Here is a 15018-nt window from a genome sequence, read left to right as displayed (position 1 = left end):
GCAGTATTCCACTATTTCCACAAAGGCAGTAGGCAGATAAGCTCTGCAGAACCTAGCTTGAGTAATCTTCAGGGAATGTTCCCATAAAGCAGTCTGGGGGAGGGATTGGGTACTACTGTATTTTATTGCATTGTTGTGTTTAACCACTGGAAGTTGCATGTCTGGTCAGAAGCCAGAAATTCTGGATGCTTGGCAAAGATACCATTTAATTTTCATATATCTACTTCATTTGTTTTTTTTTTGGGGGGGGGGGGTCTTTGGCGTGTATGCTGGAGCCTTATGGCTTTTTGTGGGCATAAGAAAGGGAATTAAGTCATGGATGAGCAAACCCATTCCATTGCAGGATGGCCTCGTATCTCTACAAACAACTGATATGACATTTTACATACAAGCATATATTTGTGATGTGGCTTGAACCTGGAGGTAACAATGAAAACCTACAAGTATACCAGGAACATGCAAACTCTAGTTTTATGAACTTGGGTACCTTCTGTGTAAGCTGCAGAGCCAAGCACTCCACACAGGAGGTCCATATTGAAGAAACTAAACTGCAGAACCAAATGCTTTGTGGCAGCAGTCTAAACTGCTTCCCTTTTTGAATAGGGGGGTTGAAATATTTATGGTACAGTTTTTTTTTTTTTTTTTTTTGTGAGGCAGTCAGAGCACTGTAACAGTAAATGAATTGTCACTTGTTTTGTGTTGCCTTTTGTTGGCTGTATTCCACTGACAAGACTGTTCAGAAATGCAATTTGTATAACTACCTTCTTTGCTAATTGTTATTTTAAAAGTTAACTTGCTGTAGTGATAACAAAAACTGAATTTGTGATTATTTTGCAAAAGCTAATATATTTAATTTTTTTTTTTTTTTAACTTAATAAAAATGCCTTGTCAACAGGATTTTGGTTTTGGGAAAGCTGAATAATCTTGTGAAGGAATGGATAAAAGACATCAGTGTAAACAAGGTAAGAACAACATATTGGTGTAGCACGGTCAAACACGGAGTCATTGAAGTGTTAGGTTCATTTAAAACAACTTTGTCTTAACGTGAAGCATTTTGTATTGTTCATCTGTATATTGTACATGGATGAAAGTGGATCCACATGATTTTTTTCTGAAAAGTTCATTAGCGCCTTAGAACATTTTCAGTCTAATTGCAGGTATTGTATTTGTTGTCTTAGTAATAAGATGTGCTTAAATAGCTGGCAGTGGTTTATGCTATGAACTGTTAATGTTGAAGTTATTTTGTATAGCAAAGTCTGTCTGTGCAATTTGTAACCTATGCTGTTAAATCTTGTTGCAGTTAATTTAGAATATTACTAACCTGTCTTTTTAGAAGCATCAGAACAAAGTCTCCTCTGTTTGCATAGAGGCACTGGAGTTAAATGACTCATGTCGCAACTGACATGCGGGAAATATTGCTGAAGTCTTAGGCTGGGCAGTGCTTCATTACTGTACCACACTGATCATCCCACCAGTTGCTAAACTGGATTTTTGGAGGATGGAGTTTAGTATCAGAAAGTAATCAGTTGTTCATTATTAGCTGCTGCGGTAGCCTTTAACTGTAAGGCTAGAACAGTTGGCCTGTTTTCCAAAGTCTGTTTCCCTCCACACATGTGAACAGGCTACTGTTCGTTCGAGCCCTTTGGGAGGGAAACAGCAGCTTGGGCATTGACTAGTTTCAGTGCTTTCTTGTTGCCCTCGAATGCACCTTCTGGGCTGCAAATCTATGGTCTGCTTTTATCTTCCATTTCTAGGCAGACAAGTTTCCTTAGAATATATCATTCCACACACAATGCAATTCTGCTGGGTCCCTTTAAGAAAACTGGCACTGAAGCTATTTTTAGTAAAATGAGATATGGACAATTAATGGAAGACTGGCTGTCTAGTTTGTCTGCGTCTGTGCCGCCAAGCCTGTTAACTGTTCTACCCAGATAAAATCTATCTACTTCCTCACTGTCTAGAGTAATTGGTGATGTTAATTTTGAAAACCTTGATTTTTCCTCAATGAATGTTGAGGCCTAATTGAGCAGAATTCTCTGCCACAGTCCTTGACTTTTCTGCATTTGGCCCCTCCTGTCTCACACCTATCAGTGAAATCAGGATAGTCAGAGTCCAGGGTGTCTACTGGAAGTAGTTTAGTTTCTGGGCAGTATACGTCTTCACTATCCAGTACATTGCAAGGAGAAACGGGAAAGGCGACAACAGGCGTCCTTGCCTCATTATTGTTTGCACCTTAAAGGTATCTGTAAGCTGTCTGCCATGAATCCCTCTGCATGTCATCCCTTTGTAAGAATTTCTAAACATGTTGGTAAGCTTCTTGAGTACCCTGTAATATCTCAGCATCTTCCACAGTCTGTCTACACTGTCAAAGGCCTTCTCATAATTGATACATTTCATATAGAGGGGTGAGGTCCACTCTAGTCACTGCTCCAGGATGATGCGCAGAGTTGCACTTTGATTTGTGCAGGATATGTTCTTGTGAAAACCAGCTTGGTGGTCTCAGAGCTGGGGATCAGCTGCATCTCTTTCTGTTCTAGAGGACTCTATTGAAAACATTTCCTGATATGGACAACAGCACTATACCCATATAGTTGGAACACAGCCTGAGGTTCACTTTTTGGGAAGTTAAATGAGGTAGCCCTCCTTACAGTCTGTTTGAACTTGTTCTTCCAAAGCCTTAAAGAAAAGGGAGTGGAGCATCTCTGTACTAGTCTGTCAGGTTTTAGTGCCTCTACCAGGATGCTGTCTGGACCAGCAGACTTGCCATTTTTCAGCTGGTTTATGGCCATGTATATTTCGTCTTTTGTGGGCATACTATAATCAGTCATTGGGTCCTGATCTGCTGGTAGTGTCTCAGGATGGTTTACTCATGTTGGTCTATTTAAAACTCTTCAAAATATTCCCTCCATCTGTTCTGCTTTTCCTCATCTGCTGTTTTCCTCCCTTTATCTTTTACAGGTCTTTCTGGTTTACTGTATCTTCTGGAAAGCTTCTTTATTGCATTATACAGATACTTCATGTTTCCCTTGTGGGCTGCTTCATTGGCTTCTGATGTCAGTAATACTATGTATAGTCTGTCTGTTTTGATGTACTTCACTGCGCTTTGTGCATCTGAATACTTGGCACATCTGAATATTTCTATTGTGCTTTGGCCTTTACTGCAGTTGTACGGTTGTTGACTTCTGCCGCCTTCAACTTTTTTTTGTTTCTGGCGAGATCCATTCCTTGTAGATATATTTTTTGGGTCCCAGTATTTCTTGACATGATGCTATTACTTTCACACCTTGCCACTTTTCATGTATGGACTCCTCCAGCAACCCCTGCAAAACGTGGAGTTTGTTAGTGTGCGAGATCTTATGATCTTACTCATTCATTTTGTTTTGTCTTTTGTAACTTTGTGGTTGGTCTCTTTGCAGATATTGCTTCTGACCACCATCTTTTTCAATTTAAGTTTCAAGAGGGCTATGAAAAAGATGGTGGTCAGAAGCAATATCTGCACCTCTTTACATGCACATCCTGAATACTCCTCCAGAACTTCTTCCCAGTATGTATCCGGTCACTGTGCTTTGTCAAGCAATCTAGTTATACCCAAGTTGCTTTGTGTATCCTGTGGTGGAAGAAACGCCCTCCTGTGACCAAGGTTCCTGTTGCATACATGTCAGCCAGCCTCTCCCCATTCACTCATCTCACTTAGGAGCCTGTTTACCCGTGATATACTTCTAGCCTCAGTTGTCACTGCCAATCTTGTCAGTAGTCTCTCATGACTGTCACAGCGTTCTAGCATAGGCATTTATGTACAGTGCTTGGCAGTCTTTTGTATAATTCCTCCTTAATCCCCTCGTTGCTATCATTAGTAGGTGCCCAACATTGTATGATCATTTTAATCCTAAGATTTTTAATTCTGAAAAGCTGTGACAAATCTAGGACCATGTGCTTTGCATCCAGTTAGAGCTCCCTGTGCTTTCTTGGCTAATATCAGTGCCACTCCTTAGGTGTGTGGTGCAACTTCTTTCTCGTGCCCTGAAAACAGCAGTAGTTCTCCTGAACCAAATCTTATCTGGCCTTATCCATTCCACCTAGCCTCGCTGATCACCAGTATACTAAGGTTATTATTTCTCATTTCTTTTGCCACTTGCGCTGCTTCTGTTTCAAACGTAGTGTGCACGTTCCATGATGATCTTCGTGTTTCACTGTTGCAGTCATTACATTTGGGTAATCTGCTGGCAGGTTGCCCTCAGTTGGCCTGATTAACAAAGTCTTGGGTCCTGCATCTGTTGCTGTCTCTCCTTCCATGCCGTCAGGTCATCAGGGGTATAAAACATGCATCAGACGCCATTACATCAGTCTTTCTTGCCATGCAGTGCCCGAAGCAGAAGCAGTTCAAGTGCCGGTCGGCCGACTCCTAAAATTTTCATTTTTGAGTTTCAGAGCCGAAGTCTTCAACTTAAAGATAAGTACCCCGTTGGGGAAACTTTTTCTTGCTCCTTACCGACGTCAGTAAAAGCTAATAATTGCATTACTTGTGGAAAGCAAGTACCACAAAGATTTTCATTCTTACTATATTCCTTGCCTGGCTTTGACCACGACATAGCTTGCGGTTGGTTTTGTGCTTTAATCGGCACACTATCAGTCTACATTTTTGTCTCTAAATATTTTGTTTATCGGTTTAATTATCCAGAAATATCTGTTAACCATCCAACTACCGGGATTCCGAAAAAAAGATAGACTGAGGCCGCCGGGGTCCAAAACTGCCGATGACGTTCTCCTAAGCCAGTCGCCAGTACTCGGGCTCTTTCGCAGCCCCTGATACGCGCTACTTCTGATTCGCAGGCCTCTACTGAGACCCATCTTGGTATGCCAAGAGAGGCTTCACCTATGGAACCCACGGATGTCTCTACCTTTGATGGATTTGGAGCTGCTGTGCGGGCACCGGCTTCTGAGGGTGTATTAAGGCCTACAGACATGCATATTAAATAGACTCCACCTTCATTACTAAGGCCTAAATCTCTGTCTAAAAAAACGACGCCCAGGCCACATGTTTAGGCCCCTATGCCTAAAAAAAACAAATTATCAAAATGGCTGAAGATCTAATTACTCTAATCCGTGGGTAGTCAACCCCCCCAAGGCTTAGGGCTGAGTTTGATATTGGTCCTTCTGATCAGGTTTCGGTTTCTTCTAATGACCTGGATTTGTCCATATCTACTTATGAGGATTCTGATGTAGAGGATTCCATTCCCTCTGCTTCCCCTCCTGAGGATTTTTCTTTTGGGGAAACTTTTACATACCTTCAGGGAGCATTTCCACTGGGAAAGTCAGGAATTTTCTGATTCAAAAAAGAGGCTTGGGGATTTCCTTCTACCTCCGCATAGGCCCTTGGCTGTACCTCCTGTACTATACATTGTATGTGTTTTCGGAATCCAGTATGGCCCCTGATTCCCTGCCTCCGGCTTCTAGTAAACCTGACAGATACTACAGGGTTCCTCAGTCCCACAAGTTCCTTTTGAAAAATTCTGTTGCAGATCCAGAAATCCTTTCTTAGGAGCCCAAGGGCATTAAGGCTTAGACTGCTAAAAATCATACCCCTTCCGATAGAGACTCCAGGGCACTGTATAGATGGGGTAAGAAGGTTTATACTTCTGCAACCTTGGCAATCAGGGCTTTAAACTGCCAATTTAATATGTTAAAATATCAGCAGCATATTATTGGACTGCTTAAACAGAAAATGGATTCCTGACTGTGTGGAAAATAAAGATATACAGGATTTATTGCATTCTGCTGAACAAGTTGGAAAACATACTTTGCAATGTGGTTTTGAATCTTTGGAGGCCTGATGCAGGGCTGCTGTTACTGGGTCTGTGCTTAGAAGGCATGCTTGGCCTTAAGGAGCAATCTTTGCCTGATCATGTTAGAGAAATTTTTGGATGCTCCTTTAAATCAGGGCAGTCTGTTTGGCAATAAGGCTGAAGAAGTTCTAAAACCAATGGAAGATAAGTCTATGCAAACTGTTAAAGATTAAGTGCAACCTCCAAGATTTAGTAGGCACTGGCTTGCTAAGAATTGGTCTTTTCCAGCTCCTTCCAGATCCTCTCAAGCCAAAACCAGATAAACCAAAAGCACCAGGTTTCAGTCCCAGGGGACTCTCAGAACTAAGCAATGGGGGGGGGGGGGGGGCTCCACTTCCAAATCTGGAAATAACAAGACACCCCCCCCTATGGTAAACAGTCTAAGTGACTTTCTTTTAAAATTACCAAGCACTTACCTTTTAGTCGCCCCTTTGGGGGGGGGGATTGCTCTTCATGCAAACAACTGGGAACCCGTAACCCAGGACAGATGGGTCCTAAATAGTGTCCCAGGGATACAGATTTCATTTCCACATGTTGCCAACACCAAATGGGTGGCCAGACCTGGCACCAAATCAGTGGGCAGAGGCTCAACAAGTACTTTCCATCTTAAATATGGGAGCTATTCAACCAGTATAAGAAGAGGAAAAGGGACAAGGTTTCTATTCCAGGCTTTTTCTGGTACCCAGAAAAGATAAATCATGGCGTCCAATTCAGGACCTGTCTACTCTAAACACCTTTCTGGACATTCCAAAATTCAAGATGCTGACTCTTCACCAGTTACTTTCTATGCTAGGCAAAGATGCCTGGTTGGTAACTCTAGATTTAAAAGAAGCATACCTGCACATCCCAGTCAAGGAATCTTGCAGAGGATACCTACGTTTCAAAGCAGGCTACTTGCATTATCAGTTCTCTGCACTGCCCTTTGGCTTGTCTACTGCACCCAGGGTATTCACAAAGTGCCCGGCTCCAGTTATAACATTTTGCGGGCAAAAAAATATTCAAATATATCCATACCTGGACGATTGTCTAATTCGGGCAGAAAACCAGGGCATACTTCTAAATCATCTGGTGTTAGTTAAAAGGGTTCTAACATGTCTGTGATGCACCATAAATGAAAAGAAATCACAACTGGTACCCTGTCAACAGATTACATTCCTGGGTGCAAGCTTGAATACAACTGCCCAGATGGCTTTCCTCACACCAGATAAGCAAAGTCATTTGGTAACTTACTTCACACAAGTGGCCACAAAAATCCAGCTATCTGCAAGACAAATACTGCAAGTCGTGGGGTTCATGGCCTCCTGCAGTCTTCTAATTCCATATGCAAGACTGCATATGAGGAAAATACAGTGGTACTTGATGGAGTCAACATTGTCACAGCCTGGAAACAATGTTAAGTTGTCTATCTCGCCTTCATTCTTGCTGGATGGGTTCAGAGCCGATCCTCGGCTCTGACTCGGCCACTCTAAAAGCTCGAGAGCTAGTTCCACCGGCTCGAGGCTCCCCTATATCCCACAATGCTAGGCGGTAACTCCCCAGATCTCGTTTGCCACTACAGCTATCGAGGTGCTCTTCAACCGGCTCGTCAGGTTAGTTGTTTCTAACTAAACTTTTGTAAAAATTAGACCCCTTTAAGTTATTTTTCCTGTATTTAAAACATTTTTAGGTAGTTTCTTACCATCCCCTTCCAAGTTCTCCTCGCTTTTCCAAGAACTTTTAGAGTTCTTTCCTTAAACTTGTTAGGCCTCATCCCTCCCTTCCTAGTAGTTGGAGTGTCTGGGTTTTTTTCTGAGGAAATTAATTAATTTAGTTTAATTTGGTTTATTTTAATTTAAGGGTAATCTGTGTGTGTGTGAGTGATTACTCTACTTTTCTTAGCATGTCTAAGGAATCTAAGGTCTCAGGCTGTAAGAAGTGTGACTCTGACAGACGGTCACACTTCTTGTGTATACTGCCTGGGACCTTTGCACCTGCAGGACTCGTGTGCTGTTTGCCATGGTTTCAGCCCTAGAGTCCTGCAGGAGTGTAAAAATAAGTTCATTCTAAGGGGCTTATTGAAGCCTGAGGGTCCCCCGACTCAATCCTTGGGGAAACCCTCGAAGCCTCCCAGACCTTCGGCTCCGGTATCGGAGTCGTCTTCTGGGGCTTCGAAGGTTGTTCGAACATCGGCTCCGGCCGGAGCCGATGATTCTCTGAGCCGAGGAAGACACCGGTGAGTCGGCTCCGATCAGATTGTCGGAACCGACCTCCAGAAAAAGGTCCCGGTCACAATCTATCGGCTCCGTTCATTCGGCTCCAGCATCACCATTGCTGTCTGAACGGAGCCATAGATCTCACTCCTCTAGGTCGTCGACTATCAGATCATGACCTTCAGAGGGTAGTGAGTCGACTTAAGTCAGAGGCACTGGCCCAGATGCTTCAAAGTCCGACTCAATAGTCGAGGGCTAATCCCATCACTCAGAATGTTCCTCCTCTGACCCTTTGAGTTCGGAGCCGGGGCGGCTTGGACCCGAGACTGTGGTGGCGTCGGAACCGATAGCGGTGTCTTCGGTACCGTCTGCTCCGATGTCTTCCTTGGAAGAATCTCTGCACCGGACTTCCCTCGTCTTCTCCGAGGGGGTGAGTGGCATCGGACCCTTGTCCGACCCCACTCTCCCTCTCGGTGCTTCGGCGCTGGTGAGTTCGGCTCCGACATCGGCTTCGGAGCCATCACTGTTGGTGCCAGGGGAGGTTTTCCGCTTTTCGGAGCGGAGACATCTGGCTCTGCCTGACAGGGGTCCCTTCGAGGTCATGAGGAGCGTGTTAGAACCTGGTTCAACTCCACAGTCTGCTCCGTCTGCCCCTCCCTCCACGGTGCCTCCGGTGATTTCTGCTCACTCTCTCATCCCGGATCGTAGAGAGCCAGCTCCTCAAGTATCCCCAGTGGGGATCTCCTCTTCCGAGGCCTCTCCTGACCCGGTAGGAGAGCCCCCTAGGAAGAGGCAGTGCAAGAGGAAGCACATTGACTCCCCTGAGTCTGTCACCTCTGACACTGATTTAGAGGATTCTGAAGGTTCCCCTCGTTCCCCCTCTGAAGATGTCTCTTTTGCAGACATCCTCGATCTTACAACAGAGGGGGAATTGGCCAGCCCTCAACACTTCAGAGGATGAATCTGTGTATCTTGAGACGTTTGGCTCTCGCCCTTCCACCTCCTGGGTGTCCCCTCCCTTTGACCCCCTCATGCAAGTGGTGGCGAAGAAGGCCTGGACGGCTCCTGACTCAGTGGAACCCACCCCCAGGAGACCATCAAAATTTATTACTGCCCCCAAGGACAAAGAATTTTTAACCAAAGGCGTCTCTGTTGATGCTATGGTGGTGGCTGCGGCCACCATGAAGGAGTTGGCTGATCCTTCGGTGCCTGTTCATCCTCCTAACAAGGAGTCTAGGACTATGGACAGGTACGGGAAGCGGATGTTCTCGTCAGCGACCTTTACTATGCGCTCGCTGAATTACCTGTGTCATCTCACTTGTCTTCAGAGGGATTTGCTCAAGGAAGCGAGCGAAATGTTAAAGGACCCAACAGCTGCGTGTTTTCAGGATAGGATGAACTCTCAGCTGGCGACCCTTAATTCTATAACTCCTCCATGCGCCTCCTTTCATATGCGGCGGATGGAGCGAGTAGAGTGGCAGGTACAGGTGTGGCCTTAGTCGGCACGCCTGGATGCGGCTATGTAACTTTGCGGACCCTTTCAAGGCGTCCTTCACTAACTCCCCTTTTGATGGATCACCCCTCTTTGGTCCTCAAATGAAGGAAACACTGACTAGGTGCGAGACTGATGGCAAAACTCTCTGCCGTCGGAGTCCATTTTTCTACTCCTAGGCCTTACCCCAAAGGCCAGAAGGGGGAAAGATGTGGTTCCGCAAACATCCACAAGGAGCTTTGCCTGACGCACAGAGTCACTTCCCCCCTAGAGGCAGAGGGGGGAGCAATAGTAACAGACGCCGTCCCAGAGGCAGAGGGGGCCTGCAGAATCAGGGCAGTCGAGAATCCTTCTCGGACAAGCCCTTTCAGCATCCCTGAGGTGTTTCCCGACTGCCCACCTTCGGAGGCAGTCTGGGGAAGGTTATCTCTGTACCCAGAAGCCTGGCTTTCCCTTACTCGAGACAAATGGGTACAGTCTTATCATTTCCGAAGGCTACAAAATCCCTTTCCTTCGCATCCCAAAGCAGTCCGGAAAATCCCTTCCAGACGTTCCACCCAGTCAAAGGGAACAAGCAGCATTGGAAATTTCAAAGCTGCTAGCAAAGAGCTATTCAACCAGTTACAGCAGACCAACAAGGATCCGGAATCTACTCCAAATTCTTTTTGGTTCCAAAGAAAACCGGGGACTGGAGACTTATTTTGGATCTCAGCAACTTGAACAAGTTTGTCAAGAAAACAAAATTTCGGATGGTCACGCTGCAGTCCATTCTGCCCCTTTTGGGTCAGGACAACTGGATGTGCTCTGTAGATCTCCAGGACACGTACTATCACATCAGGATGAACAGACGCTCCAGGAGATTTCTCCGCTTCAGGCTGGGAACCAGTAATTTCCAGTTCAGGGCCCTGCCCTTTGGTCTCACTACAGCCCCCAGAGTGTTTACCAAATGCATGGCAATGGTCGCCTCTCAGCTGAGACAACAACGATTCCAGGTGTTTCCATATTTAGACGACTGGCTCCTAACAGCCCCCACCAAGCATCTTCTCCTTCTTGCCAGAGACTACACCTTACGCACATGTCAAACACTGGGCATTTCAATAAATTACGAAAAGTCTGTTTTGTCGCCTTGTCGTGTTATTACCTTCATAGGCGCAAATCTAGACAGTCTCCATGTCAGCCAGACTCACAGAGCAGAGAATAGCAGACATACACAGACAAGTCTCTCTTGTCTTACAGAGCAGCCAAGTCAAAGTCAGACTAATCCTGAAGGTTTTAGGGATAATGGCGGCGGCCATCCCTCTCCTACCACTAGCTCGCTTCCATATGAGAATCTTACAATGGATGCTCTTCACACAATGGTCCTTCCAATGACTTCCAATGTCCCATTCTATTCGGATAACACAATCGTGCAAGAATCATCTCTCTTGGTGGATCACATCTCCTCAGCTCTTCCTAGGGAGACCCTTTGTTCCTCCCCCTCCGGTTGCTACATTGACAACGGACGCCTCCCTGATCGGGTGGGGGGGGCATTACCAGGGCAGGACGGTCCAAGGCATGTGGCAACCTTTCGAGTGCCACTTGCACATAAATGTCCTAGAGATGAGAGCAGTGCTTCTAGCGTTGCAAGCCTTACAAGACTCTCTTCCCAAGGGGAACTATAGCAATTCAGACAGACAATATGTCTGTAGTGTGGTACATCAACAAACAAGGCGGAACCAGATCTTACCCCCTATGTCGAGAGGCACTCAGACTGTGGCAATGGGCGATCTCTTCTCAGCGGTTTCTGTTAGCAATGCACATTCCCGGGAAGTCCAATGTGATTGCAGACAAATTGAGCAGAGCTATTCTCATGCCTCACGAGTGGTCTCTGAAAAATTCAGTGTTGGAGAAAGTCTTTCAGAAGTGGGGCCGGCCTTGCTGCGACCTTTTTGCTACTCCCCAAAACAGCAAGTGCGACTATTTCTTCACCCTCTTTCCCCAACCAGGCCATCCCAGCAGAGACGCTCTAGTCCACGATTGGCCCCGGGGACTTCTGTATGCCTTTCCTCCCTTCCCACTGATATCTCAACTAATTCAGAAAGCAATCGCTCAGAAAGCTTCCATGATCCTCATTGCCCCTTACTGGCCTCGACAGATTTGGTTCCCATTTCTTCACAGTTATCTGTTGGAGCAACCTTGGCATCTGGACCCAGTTCCAGACCTCTTGACCCATCAGTCAGGTCAGTTGCACCACTCCCTTCCTTCTCTAAACCTTACAGCGTGGTTTCTCCAATTCCAACTCTAGCCAGGCTTCCTTTAATATCTCACTCAGTTCGAGATATTTTGATAGCCTCTCATAAATCTTCCACTCGGAAGATTTATCATAGTAAGTGGATACGTTTTTCCTGTTGGGCACAGTCAAAGGATATAGATCCTTTCACTGCCTCCATTCAATCAGTTTTGGACTTTCTAGCTGAACTTTTCCACTCAGGTTAGTCTTCGTCTACCATCAAAGTTCAGTTGGCAGCTATATCTAACTTTCATATTGGAGTCTCAGAGTCTTCCATTATGTCTCACAAACTCTGCAAAGCCTTTTTAAAAGGAGTTTTTCTCCTTAAACCACTTATCAAGGATCCTCCTCCTCTATGGGATCTCAACTTGGTTCTAGTGTCCTTAATTCTTCCCCCCTTTGAACCTGCAGCTTCATGTTCAGTGAAGTTACTATCTTGGAAAACACTCTTTTTAGTAGCTATCACTTCAGCTAGAACAGTCTCTGAACTCCATGCTCTGTGTAGTCGACCCCCTTATCTTTTGTTTCATAAGGATAGGGTGTCCTTATGTACTAACCCGTCCTTTTTGCCTAAGGTAGCTTCACCGGCAAATTTGAATCAAACCATTGGTCTTCCTGTGTTCTTCCCTAATTATTCGAACAGGTCAGAACAAAAATTACATTGCTTTGACGTTCATCGCCAACTTAGGTACTATTTAGACAGGACCAAACAATTCAAGAAGTCTGATCAACTGTTTCTTATGCAGAAGGTAGAATGGGCCTTCCAGTTTCTAAAGTATCTCTCTAGATGGCTTACTTCGTTGATTACCCTTGTGTATGAGATCAGACATCAACAGTTGCCATCCAAACCCAGGGCTCATTCAACTAGAGCTTTAGCCACATCTATAGCTTTCCAAGATAGGCTGCCTATTGATTTGATTTGTTCTGCAGCTACTTGGGCTTCTCCCCATACCTTCATTTCTCATAAGTTGGACTTTGCCTCTAGAGACAGAGCCAACTTTGGTTCCACTGTACTCAAGAGTCTGTTCCGATAGGCCACCCGGGACAAGGTGCTAGGGACGTGGTCCCATCCAGCAAGAATGAAGGCAAGATAGACAACTTAACATTTAGAAGTTATGTACCTACCATAACGTTCCATGTTAGTTGTCTTCTTCTCGCCTTCTTTCTTGCGTCCCACCCTCTTTCCCCCTAGCCTGGACAGACCTAGAGGAGTTTGTTTTGTGACCTTTCTATCTTTTTCCCACGTCCCACCTCTATATATATTTCCTCTGTTAGGTTAGGACACCTCACAGTCAGCTTATAGAGGTGGGTTATCCTGTTCCTTTATGGAATTTCCTTGCTGGGCTTAGCTTTCAAACGAGATCTGAGGAGTTACCGCCTAGCATTGTGGGATATAGGGGAGCCTCGAGCCGGTGGAACTAGCTCTCGAGCTTTTAGAGTGGCTGAGTCGGAGCCGAGGATTGGCTCCGAACCCATCCAGCAAGAAAGAAGGCGAGAAGAAGACAACTAACATGGAACGTTATGGTAGGTACATAACTTCTAATTCCTACCATACCTTGCCTACACCTGGAATTCCTATGGTGGGCAGAGGCCTGCCACCAAAACAAGGGACTGCTATTCACACTACCCCCTGCTGCCCAAACCCTAACTACAGATGCATCAGACTATGCATAGGGGGCTCACCTGGTAGGGAAGTGCATTCAGGGCAAATGGAACCCAAATCAAATGCACCTACATATCAATCAAAAAGAAATGTTAGCTGTACAGAATGTTCTGACAGCTTTCAAGGACTGCATTCTTCCAGGACAACTAATGGTAAAGACGGACAACACCGCTGTTATGTGGTACATAAACAAGCAGGGGGGTAAACATTCTTATCCCCCCTCTGCAGACTAGCCATGACATTGTGGAACACTGCCTTGAGCTACCAAGTGCACCTACAAGCTCAATTCCTGCCAGAAAAATTTAATACACTGGCAGACTAAGCAGAAATCATGTGGACCCACATGAGTGGAAACTGGAACAAAGGATTTTCAACATGTTGCCAAGCAAATGGGGGAGCCCAGACATAGATCTATTTGCCTCCCTCCAGAACTACCAGTTGGACAAGTTTTGCCCAAGGACTCCTCGCAAAGAAGCCTGGAAAGAGGATGCTGTGTCCATCTGGAAAAGTTAGCAGTCTACGTCTTTTCCCCCTCTGTTTCTGCTCTCCAAAGTTCTGCTAAAAGTCACAGGACAAACCAAGATTGATTTTGATTGCTCCAGACTGGCCACGCCAACACTGATACCCACTCCTGCGCAGTGCGTGTCATATCTCCATGGCACCTGCCTCAGACCCCTTCCTTTGTGTCTCGGCAGGAGAACCTAATTCTGCACCCTCAACTTCCAACATTGAATCTTGCAGCCTGGCTAATAACTTAAATTCACCCTCAACATCCCTCAGCAAACCTGTGATGGATGTCATCTTGGAGGCGAGAAGACCTAGTACTAGAAAATCTTATGCTGACAAATGGAAAAGATTCTGTGCCTGGAACCAGTCTTTAGGGATGAGCACAGCAGCGCCCAATTTACCTCAGATTTTGCAATACTTAACTGAGATGCTTCACAAGGGCCTGTCTTTTTCCTCTATTAAAATCCACGCTTCAGCTGTTTCAGCTCACTGTAACACAGAACTACCCCTCTTATCTCTCATCCCCTGCTCAAGCAGCATTTCAGAGGGGCAAAGACCTTGAGACCACCCAGGAGAGCTCCTACCCCGGAACCTTAACTTTGTTTTGGAGAAGCTCAGTCTACCTCCTTTCGAGCCAGCTGCTAATGCAGACTTAAAATTTCTTTCTTGGAAGACTGCCTTTCTTTTAGCAATACCTTCAGCTAGAAGGGTATCTGAATTACAGGCCCTTAAGGCAGTGGAGCCTTTCATCATCTTTCATGTGGACATGGTATCTCTGAGGACCAATCCATCCTTCATCCCCAAGGTGGTTTCCAGTGTGGCTCTTAATCAGTCAATTCATTTGCCAGCCTTCTTTTCCAATCCACAGAACAAACTGGAACAGATTCTGCATTTGCATTCCTTGGATGTGCACAGACAACTTGGATTCTACTTGGACAGGACTAAATCTCGAAGAAAATCTGAACAATTGCTGGTAGCATTTGCTGCAGGGGCAGAGGGGAAGGCCATTTCAAAACAAACCAATTCTAAATGGATAAGCCATTGCATTAATTTCT

General features: G+C 45.4%; 1 protein-coding gene across 1 annotated transcript in view; it reads left to right on the top strand.

Annotated features, from left to right (window-relative positions):
* The first annotated feature begins 429 nt into the window (after positions 1 to 429).
* PAPOLA (poly(A) polymerase alpha) overlaps positions 430 to 15018 on the top strand; it is a 1404594-nt gene continuing 1390005 nt past the window's right edge. The window contains exons 1-2 of the mRNA XM_044073612.1: positions 430 to 443; positions 896 to 962. Of these exons, the coding sequence (XP_043929547.1) occupies positions 430 to 443; positions 896 to 962 (81 nt within the window). The remainder of the gene's footprint in view (positions 444 to 895; positions 963 to 15018) is intronic.

This window comes from Protopterus annectens, chromosome 6.part0 (genome assembly GCF_019279795.1).
Source record: "Protopterus annectens isolate FY-2018-M chromosome 6.part0, PAN1.0, whole genome shotgun sequence".
Lineage (NCBI taxonomy): Eukaryota > Metazoa > Chordata > Ceratodontiformes > Protopteridae > Protopterus > Protopterus annectens.
The sequence above is the reverse complement of the archived record's forward strand: the minus strand, read 5'-3'. Positions and strand labels throughout refer to the sequence as shown.